Source organism: Chlorocebus sabaeus, chromosome 11 (genome assembly GCF_047675955.1).
Source record: "Chlorocebus sabaeus isolate Y175 chromosome 11, mChlSab1.0.hap1, whole genome shotgun sequence".
In the NCBI taxonomy this organism is placed as follows: Eukaryota; Metazoa; Chordata; class Mammalia; order Primates; family Cercopithecidae; genus Chlorocebus; species Chlorocebus sabaeus.
The window spans coordinates 119,277,102-119,296,827 of NC_132914.1; the positions used below are offsets into that span (position 1 = coordinate 119,277,102).

General features: G+C 52.2%; 1 protein-coding gene across 2 annotated transcripts in view; it reads left to right on the forward strand.

Moving 5' to 3' along the window:
* The window catches only part of BCL7A (BAF chromatin remodeling complex subunit BCL7A), a 40,528-nt gene extending 21,028 nt beyond the window's left edge, over nt 1-19,500 (forward strand). Inside the window, exons 4-6 of one of the 2 annotated variants that reach the window (XM_008005016.3) lie at nt 646-813; nt 11,173-11,357; nt 16,539-19,500. In XM_008005016.3, the coding sequence (XP_008003207.1) occupies nt 646-813; nt 11,173-11,357; nt 16,539-16,610 (425 nt within the window). In that variant the 3' untranslated portion in view covers nt 16,611-19,500. The remainder of the gene's footprint in view (nt 1-645; nt 814-11,172; nt 11,358-16,538) is intronic. The other variant, XM_008005017.3, reaches the window with a different exon arrangement.
* The last annotated feature ends 226 nt before the right edge of the window (nt 19,501-19,726 follow it).

The following is a 19,726-nucleotide window of genomic DNA, read 5'->3' on the forward strand; positions in this document are numbered from 1 at the left end:
GTCCCCCCAAGATTTTAAATATGTGAGGCCACTGTCCCCAGCTGGCTGCCTGCAGACACAGGGTACAGTTGGCTCAGTGTGGGGAAGGTCAGGCCAGCGCTGGAATTCTTTGCCTCTCTGGACACATGGGACGGCTGTGGTGCTTGGGTGGATGGGGGTGGGGGCGGGAGTGAGCTCAGGGGTCCCAGGAGGAGGAGTATCCAGTATCCAGACCCCTACCGCATGGCCGGGTGCAGTGGCTCATGCCTGTAATCCCACCACTTTGGGAGGCCAAGGTGGGCGGATCACCAGAGGTCTAGAGTTCAAGACGGGCCTGGCCAATGTGGTGAAACCCCGTCTCTACTAAAAATACAAAAGTAGCCAGGAGTGGTGCCTGTAATCCCAGCTACTCGGGAGGCTGAGGCAGGAGAATCACTTGAACCCGGGAGGCGGAGGTAGTGAGCTGAGATTGCACCACAGTCCTCCAGCCTGGTTGACACAGCGAGATCCGTCTCAAAAAAAAAAAACGATAACCAGACACCTCCCCGGTGGGAGAGCTGCTGTGGGGTTCCGGGCATTGAGGCACAGGGATACCGAGTCCTCCGACCTGCCCGTCCTTGGCAGCTGTGGGATTTCATCCTGTGGTTCTGTTCCCACACCCCACAGACGACAACAGCAACCAGAGCTCCATCGCAGATGCCTCCCCCATCAAACAGGAGAACAGCAGCAACTCCAGCCCCGCTCCAGAGCCCAACTCGGCTGTGCCCAGCGACGGCACTGAGGCCAAGGCAGACGAGGCCCAGGCTGATGGGAAGGAGCACCCAGGAGCTGAAGGTACGTGGCCTCTGGAGGTGGCTCTGACGGCCTCCCTGTAACCGGCCTTCAGGCAGTCTGTGGCTAGGTGTTCCAGGAGGCCCTGTCATGTGCCGGCCGCAGCACAGAGACAGTAGAGAGAGGTGACACCTGGAGTACATGGTCTCATGGGGGAATTAAAAAAATCAGACAGGCCAGGTGCAGTGGCTCATGCCTGTAATCCCTGCACTTTAGGAGGCCAAGGTGTGAGGACTGCTTGAGCCCAGGAGTTCAAGACCAGCCTGGGCAACATAGCAAGACCTCATCTCTACCAAAAAAAAAAATTAGCCAAGTGTGGTGGCACACACCTGTGATCCCAGCTACTCAGGAGGCTGAGGTCAGAGGATCACTTGAGCACAGGAGGTCAAGGCTACAGTGAGCCGTGATCATGCCTCTGCACTCCAGCCTGTGTCAATAAGACCCTGTCTCAAAAATAAGTAAATAAATAAAAATCAAACAATCAGCCAGGCATGGTGGCTCACACCTGTAATCCTAATGCTTTGGAAGGCTGAAGCAGGAGGATCACTTGAGGCCAAGAGTTTGAGACCAGTCTGGGCAGCATAGCAAGATCCTGTCTCTACAAAAAAATGTATTAAAATGAGCCGGGCATGGTGGCATGTGCCTATCTGTGGTCCCAGCTACTCAGGAGGCTGAGGTGGGAGTATCGCTTGAGCCCAGGAGTTGGAGGCTGCAGTGAGCCGTGATCACACAATTGAACTCCAGCCTGGGTGACAGAGTGAGACCCTGGCTCAAAATATAATTATATTAATAAAAATGTTTAAATATATTTAAAAATCAGACAACCTAGTATTAGGGAGATAAGTGTGGTGGAGAATTATAAAGTAGGAAAGGGATGGGGGTGGGGGGTCTTGCTGAATGACCAGGGGAGTTGCAATTTTAAATGGGGTGGTCAGGGGCAGCCTTTGAACAAGACGAGGCTCAAACTAGGTGAGTGAGCAAGCCGTATGGGGATCTGGGAGGAGAGCAGTGTGGGCAGAGGGAAGAGTGAGTGAGGAGCTGGAAAATAAGACGGGGACTGGGTGCAGTGGCTCACACCTGTAATCCCAGCACTTTGGGAGGCCAAGGCAGGCGGATCACTTGAGGTCAGGAGTTCTAGACCAGCCTGGCCAACATAGTGAAACCCCGTCTCTACTAAAAATACAAAAATTAGCGGAGCGTGGTGGCGTGTGCGTGTTGTAATCCCAGCTACTCAGGAGGCTGAGGCAGGAGAATCACTTGAACCTGGGAGGTGGAGGCTGCAGTGAGCCGAGATTGTGCCATTGCACTCCAGCCTGGGCGACAGAGTGAGACTGTGTCTCAGAAAATTAAAATAAATAAATAAATAAATAAATAAGATGGGGTCAGATAGGAGGCGGCGCCTCAGGTGTGGGGGGCTCGTAAGGCCACTGCCTGGGTTTTCATGGTAAGACGGGAGCCACTGGGGGCTTGGGTGACACGATCTGAAGGATTAAGAACAGATGATGGGGTGATTGTGTGTGTGTGATTGTGTGTGTGTGTGTTTGAGTCTCCACAGAAAAATTGAAAGAACAGCATAATACTGTCCTGTGCCTCCACCTGCTGCACTTGGCAGTCGTTGGCTTTTGGGGTTTTTTTGCTTTGTCTGTATTTTTTCTGGGACCATTTGAAAGTAAGTCACAGATCTCAGGACATTTCATCCCTAAGCATGTTGTCAGCACGTGTCTTTCAAAAATAAAGACATTCTGGGCTGGGCACAGTATGTGCTTATACTTACAATCTCAGCACTTTGGGAGGCCGAGGCAGGAGGATCTTTTGAGCCCAGGAGTTCGAGACCACCCTAGGCAAGAAGACAAAACCCCATCTCCACAAAAAATATAAAAATGAGCCCGGCATGGTGGCACGCGCCTGTCTTCCCAGGAGGATCGACTGAGCCTGAGAGGTTGAGGCTGCAGTGAGTCATGATTGTACCACTCCAGCCTGGGTAACAGGGTGAGACCTTGCTAGAAAAAAAAAAAAGAAAAAAAGACATTCTCTTGCAGGATTACAAATAGCGTGATTGCATCTAAGAAAAGGAGCAGCAGTCCGGATGGTCTAACATGGAGGTATAGTCTGAAGGTGGGGGAGAGCCTGTGTTGGGCAGTACACAGGGGGCGTGTGGACCCAAGGGTCACTTTGGGCACCTGGAGGGAGAGGCAGTGGCTGAGCGGGTCTACGGAGGGCAGGCCAGGTCTGGAGCGCCTTGCACACCCACGAGGAGCTGGCGAGCATGGAATGTGGAGTGGCAGATGTGACCAGCCTGCAGCCGGGGCCACCCCAGGACTCAGCGCGTGTGTGTCCTGGGAGCAGCCAGTGTGGTTCTAGGAGAAAGGCCGTCGCCTGCTGCACAGCTGATCCGCACACCTGTGCGAGGAGGCTCCGGGCTGGTGCCAGGGTCCCAGTCACAGCTGCACTCCGCCTCCTGCACCCCAAGAAGCCATAGGTCAGCGGGGAAGACAGACACTGGCACCAAGGACTCACTGGCAGAGTTGCCTACAGACGCTGCAGACAGACTCCAACCAGCCCGTGGTGTGAGGGTCTGGCCGTATAGAACCCCGTGGTATCATTTTTAAAATTTGAATGTGATGTCAAAATTTAAAACTTGAGCTTAAAACAGGATTGATTTCTAGCTTCTTTTGAAAAATCAGCTTTGACAATATCGGGCCTGCTTTTCCCTGGGGCAGTTACCAGCCGAAGCAGAAGAGACTCTTCCTATTGTCTCTCCAAACCAAGGCCAAAGGGCGCTTGCCCTGTATTACCAGGTGGCCACTCTTGTTTTTCTTATTGTAGATTTTAAAAAGAAAATTAAGATATTTCTTGTTTTTTTTTTTTTTTTTTTTTTCCTCAGACAGTGTCTTGCTTTGTCACCCAGGCTGGAATGCAGTGGTGCGATCTCGGCTCACTGCAACCTCCGCCTCCCAGCTTCAAGCAATTCTCCTGCCTCAGCCTCCTGAGTAGCTGGGATTACAGGTGTCCACCACCACGCCTGGCTAATTTTTCTACTTTTAGTAGAGATGGGGTTTCACCATGTTGGCCAGGCTAGTCTCAAATCTCCTGACCTCGTGATCCACCCGCCTCGGCCTTCCAAAGTGCTGGGATTACAGATGTGAACCACCGCGCCTGGCCTATTTCTTGGTTTTTGTTTGTTTGAAATGGGGTGTTACTCTATTGCCCAGGCTGGAGTGCAGTGGTACAATCTCAACTCATTGCAGCCTTGAACTTTTGGGCTCAGGTGATCCTCCTGCCTCAGTCTCCCAAGTAACTGGGACTACAGACATGCACCACCATGCCCTGGTAATTTTTATAGTTTTTTTGTCCAGATGGGGTGTTGCTATGTTGCCCGGGCTGGTCTTGAACTTCTGGGCTCCAGTGATCCTCCCACTTTGGCCTCCCAAAGTGCTGGGATTACAGATGTGGGCCACCACACCCAGCCAAGATGTTTCTTGAAGATATTTCTCTATCAAAAGTGGAGGTAGAAAGTGGAAAAGAAAAAAGAAAAAGACTGGAGAGGCTTTTTTTTTTTTTTTTTAGATGGAGTTTCGTTCTTGTTGCCCAGGCTGGAGTGCAATGGTGCAATCTCGGTTCACCACAACCGCCACCTCCTATGTTCAAGCGATTCTCCTGCCTCAACCTCTTGAGTAGCTGGGATTACAGGCATGCGCCACCGTGCCCAACTAATTTTGTATTTTTAGTAGAGATGCGGTTTCTCCATGTTGGTCAGGCTGGTCTCGAACTCCCGACCTCAGGTGATCCGCCTGCCTCGGCCTCCCAAAGTACTGGGATTATAGGTGTGAGCCACCACGCCTAGCCTGAGAAGGCTATTTTTTCTTTTTAGGAAAACTGGGAAAGTGCATATTTGAAGAGAGTATTTCTTAACATTTTATTTGTGAAGCTTATCTATGTCTGAATCAAACAGCCCACTTGACTCATTCGTGGTATTGCCTGGCCCCTGATGGGGCTTTTGAGTTCATAGTCACTGCTGTGATGGACACAGTAAAAAAGGGATTTGGAGGGCCACCAGAAAGGCTTGCTGGAGGAATTGAATTGCTGTCTTGACCTGGTATTAGAAAGGAGGCAGGCTGGCTGGGCACGTGGCTCATGCCTGTAATCCCAGCACTTTGGGAGGTCGAGGTGGGTGAATCGCTTGAGCTCAGGAGTTCGAGACCAGCCTGAGCAACATGGTGAAACCCTGTCTCTACAAAAAATTAAACAATTAGCTGGACGTGGTGGTACATGCCTGTGGTCCCAGCTACTTGGGAGGCTGAGGAAAGGATCACTTGAGCCCAGGAGTTTGAGACCAGCCTGGGCAACATGGTGAAATCCCATCTCTACAAAAGAATACAAAAATTAGGCAGGGGGAAGTGGCTCACACCTGTAATCCCAGCACTTTGGGAGGCTGAGGTGGGTGGATCACCTGAGGTCAGGAGTTCGAGACCAGCCTGCCCAACAAGGCGAAACCCCGTCTCTACTAAAAATATAAAAAATTAGCTGGGTGTGGGGGCAAGTGCCTATAATCCCAGCTACTCGGGAGGCTGAGGCAGGAGAATCACTTGAACCCAGGAGGTGGAGGTTGCAGTGAGCCAAGATCACGCCACTGCACTCCAGCCTGGGCAACAAGAGTGAAACGTCTTTTTTATATATATATATATAAAATATATAGTGGGGTGTGGGGGCATGCGCCTATAGTCCCAGCTGCTCAGAAAGCTAAGGTGGGAGGATTGCTTGAGCCCAGGAGGTGGAGGTTGCAGTGAGCATGATTGTCCCACTGCACTCCAGCCTGGATGACAGAGCACGACCCAGTCTTAAAAAAAAAAAAAAAGAAGAAGAAAGTAAGAAACTGTGGTGTGGCAAGACCACAGAGCTCAAAATAGGGAGTGTTGGGAAGGAAAGCTGGAAATAACAGGAATTTGGAAGCCTCCCTCACTCAATGGGGTGAGCAACTGGCTCTTCATATATGCTGGCGGCTGGGCACGGTGGCTCACGCTTGTGTTCCCAGCACTTTGGGAGGCTGAGGTGGGTGGATCACCTGAGGTCGGGAGTTTGAGACCAGCCTGGCCAACATGGTAAGACCCCATTTCTACTAAAAATACAAAACATAGCCCGGTGTGGTGGTGCTCACTTGTAATCCCAGTTTCTTGGGAGGCTGAGACAGGAGAATAGCTTGAACCCAGAAGGCAGAGATTGCAGGTTCATGCCATTCTCCGTATCAACTATAATGGTTCCCGTCAAGTCTGTGACTGTGCCATAATTTATTTGAATAGTCCCTTAGTGATGGTCACTTAGGCTTTTGTTTTGCGCATGCAGTCCTGCGGGGAGTCTGGTACCCTCATCTCTCTGCATCTTTGCCCAGGTGCAGGTGGCTCTGCAGGCTGCGTCCCTGGAAGTGGAACCGTTTAGGCAGAGGCTGCATGCACTCAGAACGTCCAGAATGTCACAGGTTCTGCCTGGCTTTCCTCCCGAGAAGTCGTGGGTAGAATGACGCCACTAGCGCAGGGGCTCTCAGGCTTGGCAACCCTGGCATTTGGGGCCAAATCATTCTTGTTTTTTCTTTTTTTTCTTTTTTTGAGACGGAGTCTTGCTCTGTCACCCAGGCTGGAGTGCAGTGACGCAGTCTGCAGGGCTCGCTGCAACCTCCGCCTCCCAGGTTCAAGCGATTCTCCTGTCTCAGCCTTCTGAGTAGCTGGGACTATAGGCGTGCGTTTGCCATCACACCTGGCTAATTTTTGTATTTTTAGCGGAGACAGGGTTTTACCATGTTGCCCAGGCTGGTCTCAAACTCCTGACCCCAGGTGATCCGCCCACCTCAGCCTCCCGAAGTGTTGGAATTACAGGCGTGAGCCACCGCGTCCAGTCTTGGATCCGTCTTTATTGTGGGGGGCCATCCTGTGCATTGTGGGACATTGAGCAGCCTCCCTGGCCGCCGCCAAAATGTTTCCAGTTGTTAACCAATGTCCCCGGGGCGGGGGGAGTCACCCCTGCTGAGAGCCAGTGCCCTAGCGGCTTTGCCATAGCGCTGGGAGAGATGGGGGCTGTGGTCACATCCAGGTGGACACTCACCAGCTGTATGGCCTTGGGCAGGCAACATCACCCCCACACACCCTCCTACTTCCTTGTTTGTAAAATGGGACAACCAGCCGCTCGGGAGGCTGAGATGGGAGTATCCCTTGAGCCTGGGAGGTGGAGGCTGCAGTGAGCCATGATGGTGCTCATTCCAGCATGGGCGACAGAGCGAGACCCTGTCTCAAAATAAAATAAAATGGATGAGCAGGAGCTGCCTCCCTCGCCGGGAGTGAAGAGGGCGAGAACGCCAGCAAAGTGCTCAGCCCGGAGCTGGGGCTTAGGAGGAGGGTCTGGTAGCTGCGGGGTTGCCTTGTCTGCCCTTCTGTTGGGGGAGCGATTGCGGGGGTCCCAAGGACAGACGTGGGCTTCATCTGCAGCTGTGTTCCTCCTTCTTTCCCGTCCTGTTTTTTTCTGGCCATGGCCTTGTTTCTCCCATGTTGGAGGTGTGTGTCTCCTTTGCTCTAGAAGCCAGATTTGAGCTCCGCAGCAGGAATTCTGTTTTGAGTTAGTGTGTCCAGTTAGTTGCTACTTTCTCGCTACCACCACCAGATGCTAAATTGGTGGGACCCAGGTGGGAGCCACACCAGGGCCCTCTCTGGCCACCCTAGGCCCCCGGGCCTGCACAGCTGCCCTGCACTGCTCAGCCAGGCTCCACCTGCCCACTGCCCGAGCTGCCCGTGGGAAGGACACAAGGACAGACCCGTGTGGCCTTCCCAGGTGGGTGCGTGCTCTCTGCCAGGATGGGGCAGGTTGGCCACCAGCTGTTGACCTTGCTTTGAACTTGTTTACTGCTATGTGAGTTCAGGGAATGACATAATTCCTGTCCAAGCTCCCTGGCCTAAATTTAGACCCCAGGAAAATAATTTTCCCTGGGTGAGTTCCAGCACCGCGGCTCCCAGAGAACCGGCTGCTGCCCTGAGCTCCTAAATGCTCTGTGGGTTCCAAGGCCGGTTCTCACCAAGCTCTGGGGTCTGGCTCTCAGGGGAGGCCTCTGCCGGGCACCTCTCTGCCCAGCATGGGTCAGCGTGAGTCTCTCGGCAACTGGCCACTTTCATGATTTCTAAGCCTACATCTGGGGCACCCACCTCCCCCACCACTCTGCAGAGCCTGCTGTGCCAGGCAGAAAAGGAGCTGTGGTCAGAGATGCAAAGCCACAGATGGGCAACTTTTCTAGGTCGGTAAAAACTTAATGTTTATGTTAAAGCAAACATGTAATATGAAATAGAGTGTAACATTAACATGATTTCTCTCTCTCTTTTTTTTTTTTTTTTTTGAGACAAAGTCTCACTCTGTCACCCAGGCTGGAGTGCAGTGGTGCGATTTTCGGCTCACTGCAACCTCTGCCTCCTGGGTTCAAGTGATTCTCCTGCCTCAGCCACCCGAGTAGTTGAGATTACAGGCACCCGCCACCACACCCAGCTACTTTTTGTATTTTTAGTAGAGGCAGGGTTTCACCATGTTGGCCAGGCTGGTCTCGAACTCCTGACCTCAAGTGATCTGCCTGCCTTGGTCTCCCAAGGTACTGGGATTACAGGCGTGGGCCACCATGCCTGGCCTGGCCCCTCTCTTTTAAAAAATAAATAAATAAACTCGAGATGAGATTTCACTATATTTCCCAGGCTAGTCACAAACTCCTGAGCTCAAGCGATCTTCCCACCTTGGTCTTCCAAAGTGTTGGGATTACAAGTGTGAGCCACTACACCTGGCTGATTTTTCTTTTTATTGAGATGAAATTCACATAAAATTAACCATGTTAAGTGAATAATTCACTGACAGTACACTCACAAGGTTGTGCAACCACCACTTCTCTCTGGTTCCAAAATGTTTTAATCACCCCAAAAAGAAATCTTGCACCCAGCAGCAATCATTCCCCACTTCTCCCTTCCCCCGCGACGGTGGGTCCCCACCCCAGGCAACCACGAAACTTTCTGTCTTCATGGGTTCGTCTATTCTGGACTTTTCATATAAATGGAATCATATACTCTCTGGCCTTTTGTGTCTGACTTCTTCTCACTCAGCATGATATTTTCTTTCTTTTTTTGTTGTTGTTGTTTTGTTTTTTGTGTTTCGTGTTTTGTTTTGTTTTGGAGACAGAGTCTCACTCTGTCACCCAGGCTGGAATGCAGTGGCATGATCTTATCTCACTGCAACCTCTGCCTCCTGGGTTTATGGGATTCTCCTGCCTTGGCCTCCCAAGTAGCTGGGACTACAGGCACGTGCCACCACATCTGGCTAATTTTTGTATTTTTTCAGTAGAGAGGGGGTTTTGCCATGTTGGCCAGGCTGGTCTCAAACTCCTGACCTCAGGTGATCCGCCCACCTCAGCCTCCCAAAGTGCTGGGATTACAGGTGTGAACCACCGCGCCCAACCTGTTTTTGCTGTTGTTGTTGTTGTCGTCGTCGTTTTTTGAGACAGTCTTACTCTGTCACCCAGGCTGGAGTGCAGTGGCGTGATCTCAGTTCACTGCAACCTCCACCTCCCAGGTTCAAGCGATTCTCCTGCCCCAGCCTCTGAGTAACTGGGATTACAGGCATGCACCACCATGCCTGGCTAATTTTTGTATTTTTAGTAGAGACGGGGTTTCACCATGTTGGCCAGGCTGGTCTTGAACTTCTGACCTCCAGTGATCTGCCTGCCTTGGCCTCCCAAAATGGTGGGATTACATGCGTGATCCACCGCGCCTGGCCAGGGCTCCTAGTCTGAGGAGTAACAGTGTCAACCCTGCTCAGCCTCCCTGGGAAGGAGGGTCTTGCTGTTCCGTTCCCCCATCCTCCGTGCCCCGGGTCCTGTACTATCTTCTTCTTCCCATCTTGCCTGCTGGCTTTTAAGCTGAAGTGTGGGTTATTTTCCCCTTTGTTATTCCTCTGCCTCAGAAACCCCAGTAAAGAAGTCTTGGTTGCACAGGCATTCTCTAGGATTAGTTTAGCATGCTTTTCAACATCAGGGTACCATGGTGTCGGGCCTTGGGTAGGATTTTTGCTGCCCCTTCACGAGTGTCAGGCTCTGTGTCCAGTAAGCTTTAGGAAAAACCACTGCGGCCACTGCCTCGTCCCAAGCTGCACCCACCCCCCGCCCCATCCAGCCTGCACCTTCTGCTAAAAAAACTTGGGGTGGAGCAGCAGGAAGACTGAGGCATGAGAAATCACCCAAATAACTGGGTTCATTCTACAGGTGATTGCTTGATGGAATGGTGTGCAGCCATCTTGTAAGCTCTGATATTTAAAGAATCTTTAAAGACGTGAAGAACTCCTCCGAAATACCATGTGACCCCCATTTGGGAAGAGGAGAAAATTTGTATGCAATGGAGCGAGGGAAAACTGTAAAGATGGGCATTAATCCTCTAAAGCATTAGTGGGGTGGTCCCTGGGTGGTGACAGGTGATTTTTAACTTTATTTTTTTTTCTGTATTTTCTGTTTCCTGCAATGATCAGTCATTGCTCTGGCAATCGGAAAAATACCCGTATTATTATTATTATTATTATTGTTGTTGTTGTTGTTGTTATTTTGAGACAGAGTCTCGCTCGGTCCCCCAGGCTGGAGTGCAGTGGCGCGATCTCGGCTCACTGCAATCTCCGCCTCCCGGGTCCTCGCCATTCTCCTGCCTCAGCCTCCCGAGTAGCTGGGACTACAGGCACCCGCCGCCACCACGCCCGGCTAATTTTTTGTATCTTTAGTAGAGATGGAGTTTCACCGTGTTAGCCAGGATGGTCTCCATCGCCTGACCTCCTGATCCGCCCACCTCAGCCTCCCAAAGTGTGGGATTACAGGCGTGAGCCACCGTACCTGGCCAAATACCCATATTATTAAGAGAAATGTTTACAAAAGGTTAGTTACCTCTGATGTTCCCCAGGGGGAGAGGGCAGGCTCTTTAAAGGAGGACGACGAAGCCACCTTGGCTGCGGGAGAGAGGAATTGACAGCCATGATTGTTAGTGCGCACTGCGGCCGCCAGGGGGTGCTGGGTGCATGCAGCACGGAGACTGCAGCCTCCTCCCGTCGCCTCCCAGGGCCCTCAGCAGCTAAGTGTGCAGGAGAGGGTTGCAGACTCCAGGGTCCGTGTGTGGCCTGGCTGCTGGAAACAGCGCCACTGAAAAATCCACAGGAGATTCCCCAGTCCTCCAGCCCTCCAGCCCTCCAGCTCATTGTAGCCTTCAAAGACCCCTGGCCCCAAAACTACCCGATTCAAAGTATTTTTAGTATTTGGCCCATCCGGCCCCGCCTCTCACGTGTCTGAAAATAGCTCCTGTCCTCTTGCTCTTCCCTCAGACGCTTCTGATGAGCAGAACTCACAGTCCTCGATGGAACATTCGATGAACAGCTCAGAGAAAGTAGATCGGCAGCCGTCTGGAGACTCGGGTCTGGCCGCAGAGTCGTCTGCAATCTCTCAGGTACCTCGCTCGAGGTCTCAGAGGGGCAGCCAGATCGGCCGGGAGCCCATTGGGTTGTTGGGGGTACGTTGAAAGGTGTTTTGTCACTGTGTTTTGTTGTTTTGTCGTTGGACCATTGGAACTGTCATTTGTCCATCAGGCGATGTCCATGAACACAGTCCTGGGCTCTGCCTTGGGCTCTGGGGCCAAGGGATAATGAGACTTGTGGCCTCTGCCCTCAAGGAGCCTCTGGGTCGGAGGAGGATGAAGGGACTTGAAGCCAGCCTCAGCTGCCGAGTTTTGTCTGTTCGGGTTCACAAAAGCATTGCCTCATCTCAGTGATCCGCAGATAGGTGAGCTTTAGAGCTGGGAAGACAAGACTTCAGAAACCTAAGTGGTGGGGCCTCCTGTGGAGTGGTGCCGCTGACCCCGCTTGCACTGCGTGGGCCCCTCTCCAGGGCATCACTCTGTGTTGGAATCTGGTCTGAGTGACTCAGCACAGGTGCAGTGGGGCTTGGTGGTTAGGAGCAAACCTCCCAGAGTCGGGCCCAAGTTTTAATCCCAGCTCCCAAAATGGGATCACAGAACTGTCTTAGGGCCACCGTGAGGATTCAATGGGAGAACGTAGGTAAAACTTAGCATGGAGTAGACACAAGATGCAGAACTGTTATTGGCCATGACCACTATTAGGATTTTTCACTGTAAATCTAGACTCTTTTTTTTTTTTCCTTCGAGACAGAGTCTCACTCTGTCACCCAGGCTGGAATGCAGTGGCATGATCTCAGCTCACTCTGACCTCCACCTCCTGGGTTCAAGCAATTCTCCTGCCTCAGCCTCCCAAGTAGCTGGGATTACAGGTGCCTACCACTATGCCCAGCTGATTTTGTATTTTTAGTAGAGATGGGTTTCACCATGTTGGCCAGGCTGGTCTCAAATTCCTGACCTCAAATGATCCACCCCCTCAGCCTCCCAAAGTGCTGGGATTACAGGCGTCAGCCACCACGCCCAGCAACTTCAAAATCTTTAAACCCTTTGATCGGCAGCTCCTGTTCCAGGAACTCACCCTGTGGAACCCCCTCCACATGCCCTAGCACAAAGGGGCTGCTTAGGGAAATCGAGTCTTGTCTGAGACAGACTAGGGTTCAGCCGTTTCGAAGAGTATGGTTGGGCCTTCCAGGTTCTGATAAACATTCCTGCAGTGTGCAGTGAGAAAAGCAAGCTGCAGATCCAGCAGGCGTAGCATGAGCCCATCTGGTTAAAAACAGTAGAAACCAAAGCCTGGTGATTTATACTAAGACCAAGGTTGTTGGCTGGGATCTCTGGGCCTCTTGAGCTCAGAGAAGAAAAGCTCAGCTTGAAACTTTGATCCATACCCTGAGAGTATGCAGTGTTCCCCCGGCAGTACCTGGAAATACCAGGAGTCCCCCATTCTCACATCGCCCCCACTACCCCCACTCTTGCTTCCAGGAGACCCAGACCTAAAATTGGGCCTCTTCCACCATTGTCACAGGCACACTGACACACATACTGTCCATGGAGCTAGGCGTGAGTGACATGGGGATATACTCCAGTAAAGCAGACAGCCTGACATTTCAAGCGACACATTTTTGGCAGGGTGCAGTGGCTCACATTTGTAAGCCCAGCACTTTGGGAGGCTGAGGCAGGTGGATCACTTGAGGCCAGGAGTTCAAGACCAGCATGCGCAACATAGCAAGACCCCCGTCTCTCCAAAAAAAGAAAAACAAAATTAACCAGGCGTGGGTGGTGCGCACCTATAGTCCCAGCTACTCTGGAGGCTGAGGCGGGAGGATCACTTGAGCCTGAGAGTTCAAGGCTGCAGTGAGCTCTGATCATACAACTGCACTCCAGCCTGGGTGACAACAAGACCCTGTCTCAAAAAAACAAAAAAACAAAAAAGGACAGAGAGGACAGCAAGGCAGCCTTCCTGACTCCCTGCGATCCCTGCTCCCAGGGTTCCCCAGAAGGGGCTCATGTCACCATCTCTGCAAGTCCATCACACGTCCTACTTGAGGCCTCTCTGCAACATTGATCTCTGAGAACCCACCATGGACCAGGGGCTATACCTAGTCCCTCCCTGCCACGGTGAGGCTGACAATGGGCCCAGCATAAGCAGATATAAGCAGGTCACGGAGTCCCACTAAGTCCCGTGAGAGAGAAACAGGGTGATGTGAAGAAGCAGAACAGGCTGGCCGGGCGCGGCGGCTCACGCCGGTAATCCCAGCTCTTTGGGAGGCCGAGGCGGGTGGATTGCGAGGTCAGGAGATCGAGACCATCCTGGCTAACATGGTGAAACCCCGTCTCTACTAAAAATACAAAAAATCAGCCCAGCATGGTGGCGGGTGCCTGTAGTCCCAGCTACTCAGGAGGCTGAGGTGGGAGGATCACAAGCCCAGGAAGTTGAGGCTGTAGTGAACCATGATTGAGCCACTGCACTCCGGCCTGGGCAATAGAGTGAGATCCTAAACAAAAACAAAGGCTGGGCGCGGCGGCTCACGCCAGTAATCCCAGCTCTTTGAGAGGCCAAGGCGGGTGGATTGCGAGGTCAGGAGATAGTGACCATCCTGGCTAACGCGGTGAAACCCCGTCTCTACTAAAAATACAAAAAATCAGCCTGGCGTGATGGGGGGCGCCTGTAGTCGCAGCTACTCAGGAGGCTGAGGCAGGAGAATGGCGTAAACCCAGGAGGCGGAGCTTGCAGTGAGCTGAGATCCGGCCGCTGCACTCCAGCCTGGGCGACAGAGCGAGACTCCATGTCAAAAAAAAAAGCAGCAGCAGCAGCAGAACAGGCCATGGGTAGAGGGTGTTGTGGCTGGTGTCAGCAGGGAGGGGCTGGCTGTGAGCCGGACATGAAGGGGGCCCAGGCTAGGACGGCGGGCTCTCCAGGCAGGGGCAGACCAAGGTGCACAGACCTTAAGACAGGAGCCAGCTTGAAGAATGAAAGAGAGGCCAGGGTGGCCGGGGAGGCCAGAACCTCATGGGTGAGGAAGAGAATAGCCTGATGAGGGAGGAAGTGGGCACCAGGCTGGTCACTAGGGCCTTCTCAGTCCTGGTGAGGAACTGCGTTTGTTCAGAAGTCAGTAGGAAAGTTGCGGAATGCTTTGTATTTTGTGTGTGGTTTCTATCGGAGGAAGGTTGCTGGGGCCATGTTCCTGGCCGCAAGGAAGGCACTCCATCAGCAAGGCCAGAGGTGAGGGGGAGGTGTGCAGGCGGAGATGGGGCTTCAGGGGGCTATCCCGGCCTGGGGCTTTCTCCCAGGCTGATGGGGAGCACCAGTTAGGACAGCTGCAGTCTGGAGTTTGGTCTCAGGTGACAGGTTAGGTTTGAGATGCCCAAGACAATTGTGTGATGGATGAGTGAGTGTTAAACCTTTTCTGGGGTCCTGGGTTTCTTGGGAATTCCGTGACAACTACAGACCCTTTCCCCCAGAATAACACACACACATATATGTATACCCAACAAATGCTGAGAGTCCAGCTCAGACCAGGCACTGTGCCCAGCCCCGGAGGAGCAGGAGTCTACATGGCAAAGTTGGTCTGGGCCTCTGGGAGATGGCCTTAGAACTTGGAGAGATTGCCAGGCATCATGGCTCACACCTGTAATCCGACCAGTTTGGGAGGCTGAGGCAGGAGGATCACTCGAGCCTGGGAGTTCGAGACCAGCCTGGGCAGCATAGCAAGACCTCATCTCTACAAAAAACTTTTTAAAAGAAATTAGCGGCCGGGCACGGTGGCTCAAGCCTGTAATCCCAGCACTTTGGGAGGCCGAGACGGGCGGATCACAAGGTCAGGAGATCGAGACCATCCTGGCTAACACGGTGAAACCCCGTCTCTACTAAAAAAATACAAAAAACTAGCCGGGCGAGGTGGCGGACGCCTGTAGTCCCAGCTACTCGGGAGGCTGAGGCAGGAGAATGGTGTAAACCTGGGAGGCGGAGCTTGCAGTGAGCTGAGATCCGGCCACTGCACCCCAGCCTGGGAGACAGAGCGAGACTCCGTCTCAAAAAAAAAAAACCAAAAAAAAAAACCAAAAAAAAAAAAAACCAAAAAAAAAAACTAGCCGGGCGAGGTGGCGGGCGCCTGTAGTCCCAGCTACTCGGGAGGCTGAGGCAGGAGAATGGCGTAAACCCAGGAGGCGGAGCTTGCAGTGAGCCGAGATCTGGCCACTGCACTCCAGCCTGGGTGACAGAGCCAGACTCCGTCTCAAAAAAAAAAAAAAAGAAATTAGCTGGGCATGATGGCATATGCATGTAGTCCCAGCTACTCAGGAGGCTGAGGCAGGAGGATCCTTTGAGCCCAGGAAGTCGAGGCTGCAGTGAGCTATGATGACCACTACACCCCAGCCTGAGCAACAAAGCAAGACTCTATCTCTAAAAAAAATTGTAAAAATAACTTGTAAAAGCTGGCGCAGTGGCTCACGCCTGTAATCCCAGCACTCAGGGAGGCTGAGGCGGGCGGATCACCTGAGGTCAGGAGTTTGAGACCAGCCTGGCCAACATGGTGAAACATGGAGACATGGTGAAACCCTGTCTCTACCAAAAATATAAAAAATTAGCCAGGCGTGGTGGTGCGCACCTGTAATCCCAGCACTCTGGGAGACTGAGGTGGGCACATGACCTGAGGTCAGGAGTTTGAGACTAGTCTGGCCAGCATGGTGAAACCCCGTCTCTACTAAAAATACAAAAATTAGCCTTGCGTGGTGGCGCATGCCTGTAATCCCAGCTACTTGGGAGGCAGGAGAATCATTTGAACCCGGGAGGCGGAGGTTGCAGTGAGCCGAGATTGCGCCACTACACTCCAGCCTGGTGACAGAGTGAGACTCAGTCCCAACAATAAAAAAAATAACTTGGAAAGGTGAACTTGAAACAATAATCACAAGTAATCACCCTAACAATTAATCACAGATGGGAAGATTGATAATAGCAACTCCTGGTCCAGTCTGAATGAGTGGGGAGAGCCTAGGGTCCAAGGCAGCAGTGTAGGAAACCTCCTGAGTTACTGGCCATTGGCATGTGATAGGGCCAGGCAGGGGCCAGGGGACACCGTGCTCTATAGCTCCAGGAAGAGTTCGGGTGTGAGGGTCTCCATAGGTCCTCGAACTCTCTGGAGTCCACGCTTGGGCCTCGGGTCCGGAACCACAAAGCCGCCCTCCCTCAGTTCCTTCCTGGGCCGACCTTTGGCCTCACGCCCAGCCTAACTTGCCCTCCTGGCCTATTAACCTGTGTTCCCCTTTACTTCTCTCCCCAAGGATTTGGAAGGAGTGCCACCCTCTAAAAAGATGAAACTGGAGGCCTCTCAACAAAACTCCGAAGAGATGTAGACGATGCTTTAAAGCCTCCGATCCATGTTCCATGGAAGGTACATCAGCAATTAATTCTAGAGCAACTTTGCCCCAGCGATTCCTCTTGGGTGCGAACAGAACTACTAACGTTTCAAGTTTACCAAGTGCAAATCCAAGAAGACCCAGAACGGCGTCACTTCTCAGACACTGAAGAACTCTGCTGTGAAGCAAAACACTCAAACCTTTAAGGGACTGTCCTTGGGGAGGCAGGTGGGGCTGACAGCTCAGGAGTGTCTGCACACTGTCTCGGAAGCCAGGATTCCATTTGTGTTGCTGCTGTATTTTTTTCCCCACTTCTCTATGTAACGATATAAGCTATTGGAGGGTGGTACCGATCAGGAACGCTTTTCGGCGGGGCTTTTCACTGTTCAACCGATTCCTTCCGCTTTCTTTTTTTGTGCCTTGTGCCCTTGAGGTGACCTCTGGCATGTATCCTGGTGGTTCTTGCATCCCCCTCTGCAAAGTGCCCTCTTGGTTTGGTTCGGGCGGCAGCTGCCACCCTACTCACCGCTCTCCTCCCTGCCCCAGGACTTCATCGGAGCAGGCAGGGTGGAGCGGAGGAGCTCCTTAGCCCACCTGGTTTGCAGGTGCAGGGGGACCTTAGGCATGCCCCAAGTACCAGGCACCAGGGCCCAAGGACACGCAGGTGTTGGGGCATAGTCCCCAAGAGCTCGGCTCCTTGGATCAGGCTGGGCACTCACTGTGCTGTCCCCTCCTTGGGGCGTTCAGGACTGGGCGTCTCCAAGCCCACCATGGCCCAGATGGACATGCAAAGCCCTTGGAATTTTCTGGCACTTCCTCTCTATTGCCCCCCGCACCACCACCACCACCACCCCCATTACTGCTTTCTCCCAGACCTCCGAATACGAAATGGCTTCTCTGGCTGACTGCAAGGCTGTCTCCTTAAGGTACTGAGTGGGCCGGGGAGGCTGGGAGCCGGCGGCAGGATTAGCTGGTGCTGAACTTTCTCTCATAGGACGTCGCTTGGATTTCAAATCCACAGTCACCTGCTGCCCTTTGCCTCCCCCGATGCCCCAGCCGATGCCCCAGAGTGGCAGGATCGCAGCGGTCAGAATCCATGTGCTTTCCTATTCACAGGCTGTTCTGACTCTCAGAGCCAACAGCTGGACCATGTCTCATCCCCGGAACATGCCGTCTGTCCCCACCAGGGAGCGGGCCTTGATGGCTGGGCCTCGAAGGCCACAAACAAGACGTCGAGGAATTGGAAAGATTTGCACACCCTCCAGAAAGGAGAGACACAATCTCCCCTCCCTCCCATCCCGCACCTGCGCTGGAACAGCTTCCTCTCACTGAACGGAGACGCCCCCTTGGACGAACTGCCTAATTGTTTGGTTCTGAGGCCTGGTTTGCTCTTAATTAATATATGAACTCCTCAGACCTTAAACCTTTTCCTAAGCTTTCTTTACTGCACTGGAGTTCTGACTCCCTTTGAGTTGTGTGTTACCGGGGGGGTGGGGGTTGCGGGTTTTATTGTTTTTTGGGGCTAATTGGTGCATATTCAGGTACCACCTTTGACGTGTGGATCTTTCTCCTGACCATCATGGGAAGTGTCTGCTGGATTCCATTTTTTAAGAGTTTCTGAGGGTGAGGCTCTTATTTTTTTTCAAGGGATCCTGTCTATTTCCTGCACTTCAAGAAGAATCAAAATGTTCCTGAATTTCAAATACCTCATGCAAAATGTCTCCTGAAATAAGGGAAAAAAAAAAAAAAACTTTGAAAATCTTAATGTTGAAGTTAGCAATGCCGAAAGGTTTCTGTCTTTAAAAAAAAAAAAAAAATCCTTGTACTTATCAATTTTGCCCCTTAGGCAGTCAGTTTTGTTGAGAACTGTGTCCTGTATCCTGGCGCAGAACCTACCTGATGCGGTTCCTCTCCACGCATCTCAAGGCGGCGTTACCTCCAGATCCCGTAGAGTTAGAGTCACATTTTTCTTTGCAGCAAAACTCCATTTTGGTGAGAGATGAATTTGGATATTTATTTCCTTTTCTTTTTTGGGAAATGAGAGGCTACAACCAAGACAGCTGAAGGAGAATGAAACACACATCTACAGAAACAGAGAGGCGTAGGTGGCCCTGCCGTTGGCAGCAGCCTCTCTGGACAGGCAAGGGGAGTTGGCGCAGGTGAGGACTAAGACGACGTCCACCGTACTGAGGCTGTCACTAGTATTTCTCTGAAGTGCCTGAAGGTAGGAATGGGCCGGCGATTGGGACCAGCTGGGCCCCACCACGGCCATGCCAGGCAAAGCGCCAGCAGCCCTGCACTCCACGCTGGCCAAGAAGGCCTTCCACGCAGAATGACGAGACTGCAAAAATCCGATGTGCTTCCTTCCCTGGCGCAGTCGCTCCTCTGAGCTGCTGCCCCCCACCCACCCTGCACCCCTCGCCCTCCCCCCACCACAGAATCTAAGACCTTTCAGCTTCGAGCCAGGGGGCGGGGAATCCCGAGCAAAAGCCTTCCATGGACATCAGGCCCCGTGGCCTCAAGGGCTCCCAGGGCAAACCTAATTTCCCCCAAAACTTAAATTCGGGGAAGCTGCGGCTACACATTCCACAAAGTGCTGGCACTTACACCTACAACCCGGAAGGCTGTGGACCGATTCCTCTAGGGTGGTGACCTCCCATGAGCAAACAGTGTCATGGTTTGGAATGTTCATTATCGCCGAGAACCTGGTTAGAGGCATAAAGACCTTTTTTCACCGTTACCTAATTTTTTTCCCCTCTCAAGACTTTTTTTTTTTTTGGTGTGTTGTACAGCAGTATAATTTTTCACTTATTTATTCCATCAGTAGATATGGTTTGTACAATGTACAATGGTTTCATTTCAGAAAATAAAAATTTCAAATCATGAATACTTTGTGGTTTTGTCACATTTTAAGTAAGTAAAGTCAGATCGATGGTGACATCCCTCTCTAGCTGCTCCAGCCTCTCCTGCATGGCCGTGTGGCCCTGATTCTACAAGACACACAAGTTCCTTGCACACAAGAGCTGTTGCCTACCACAGTCATAAGAGCTGCCATTATCAAGCACCAACTGGATGCCAGGCAACCCACTAGTTGCTCCTTTCTGTGTGCAGGT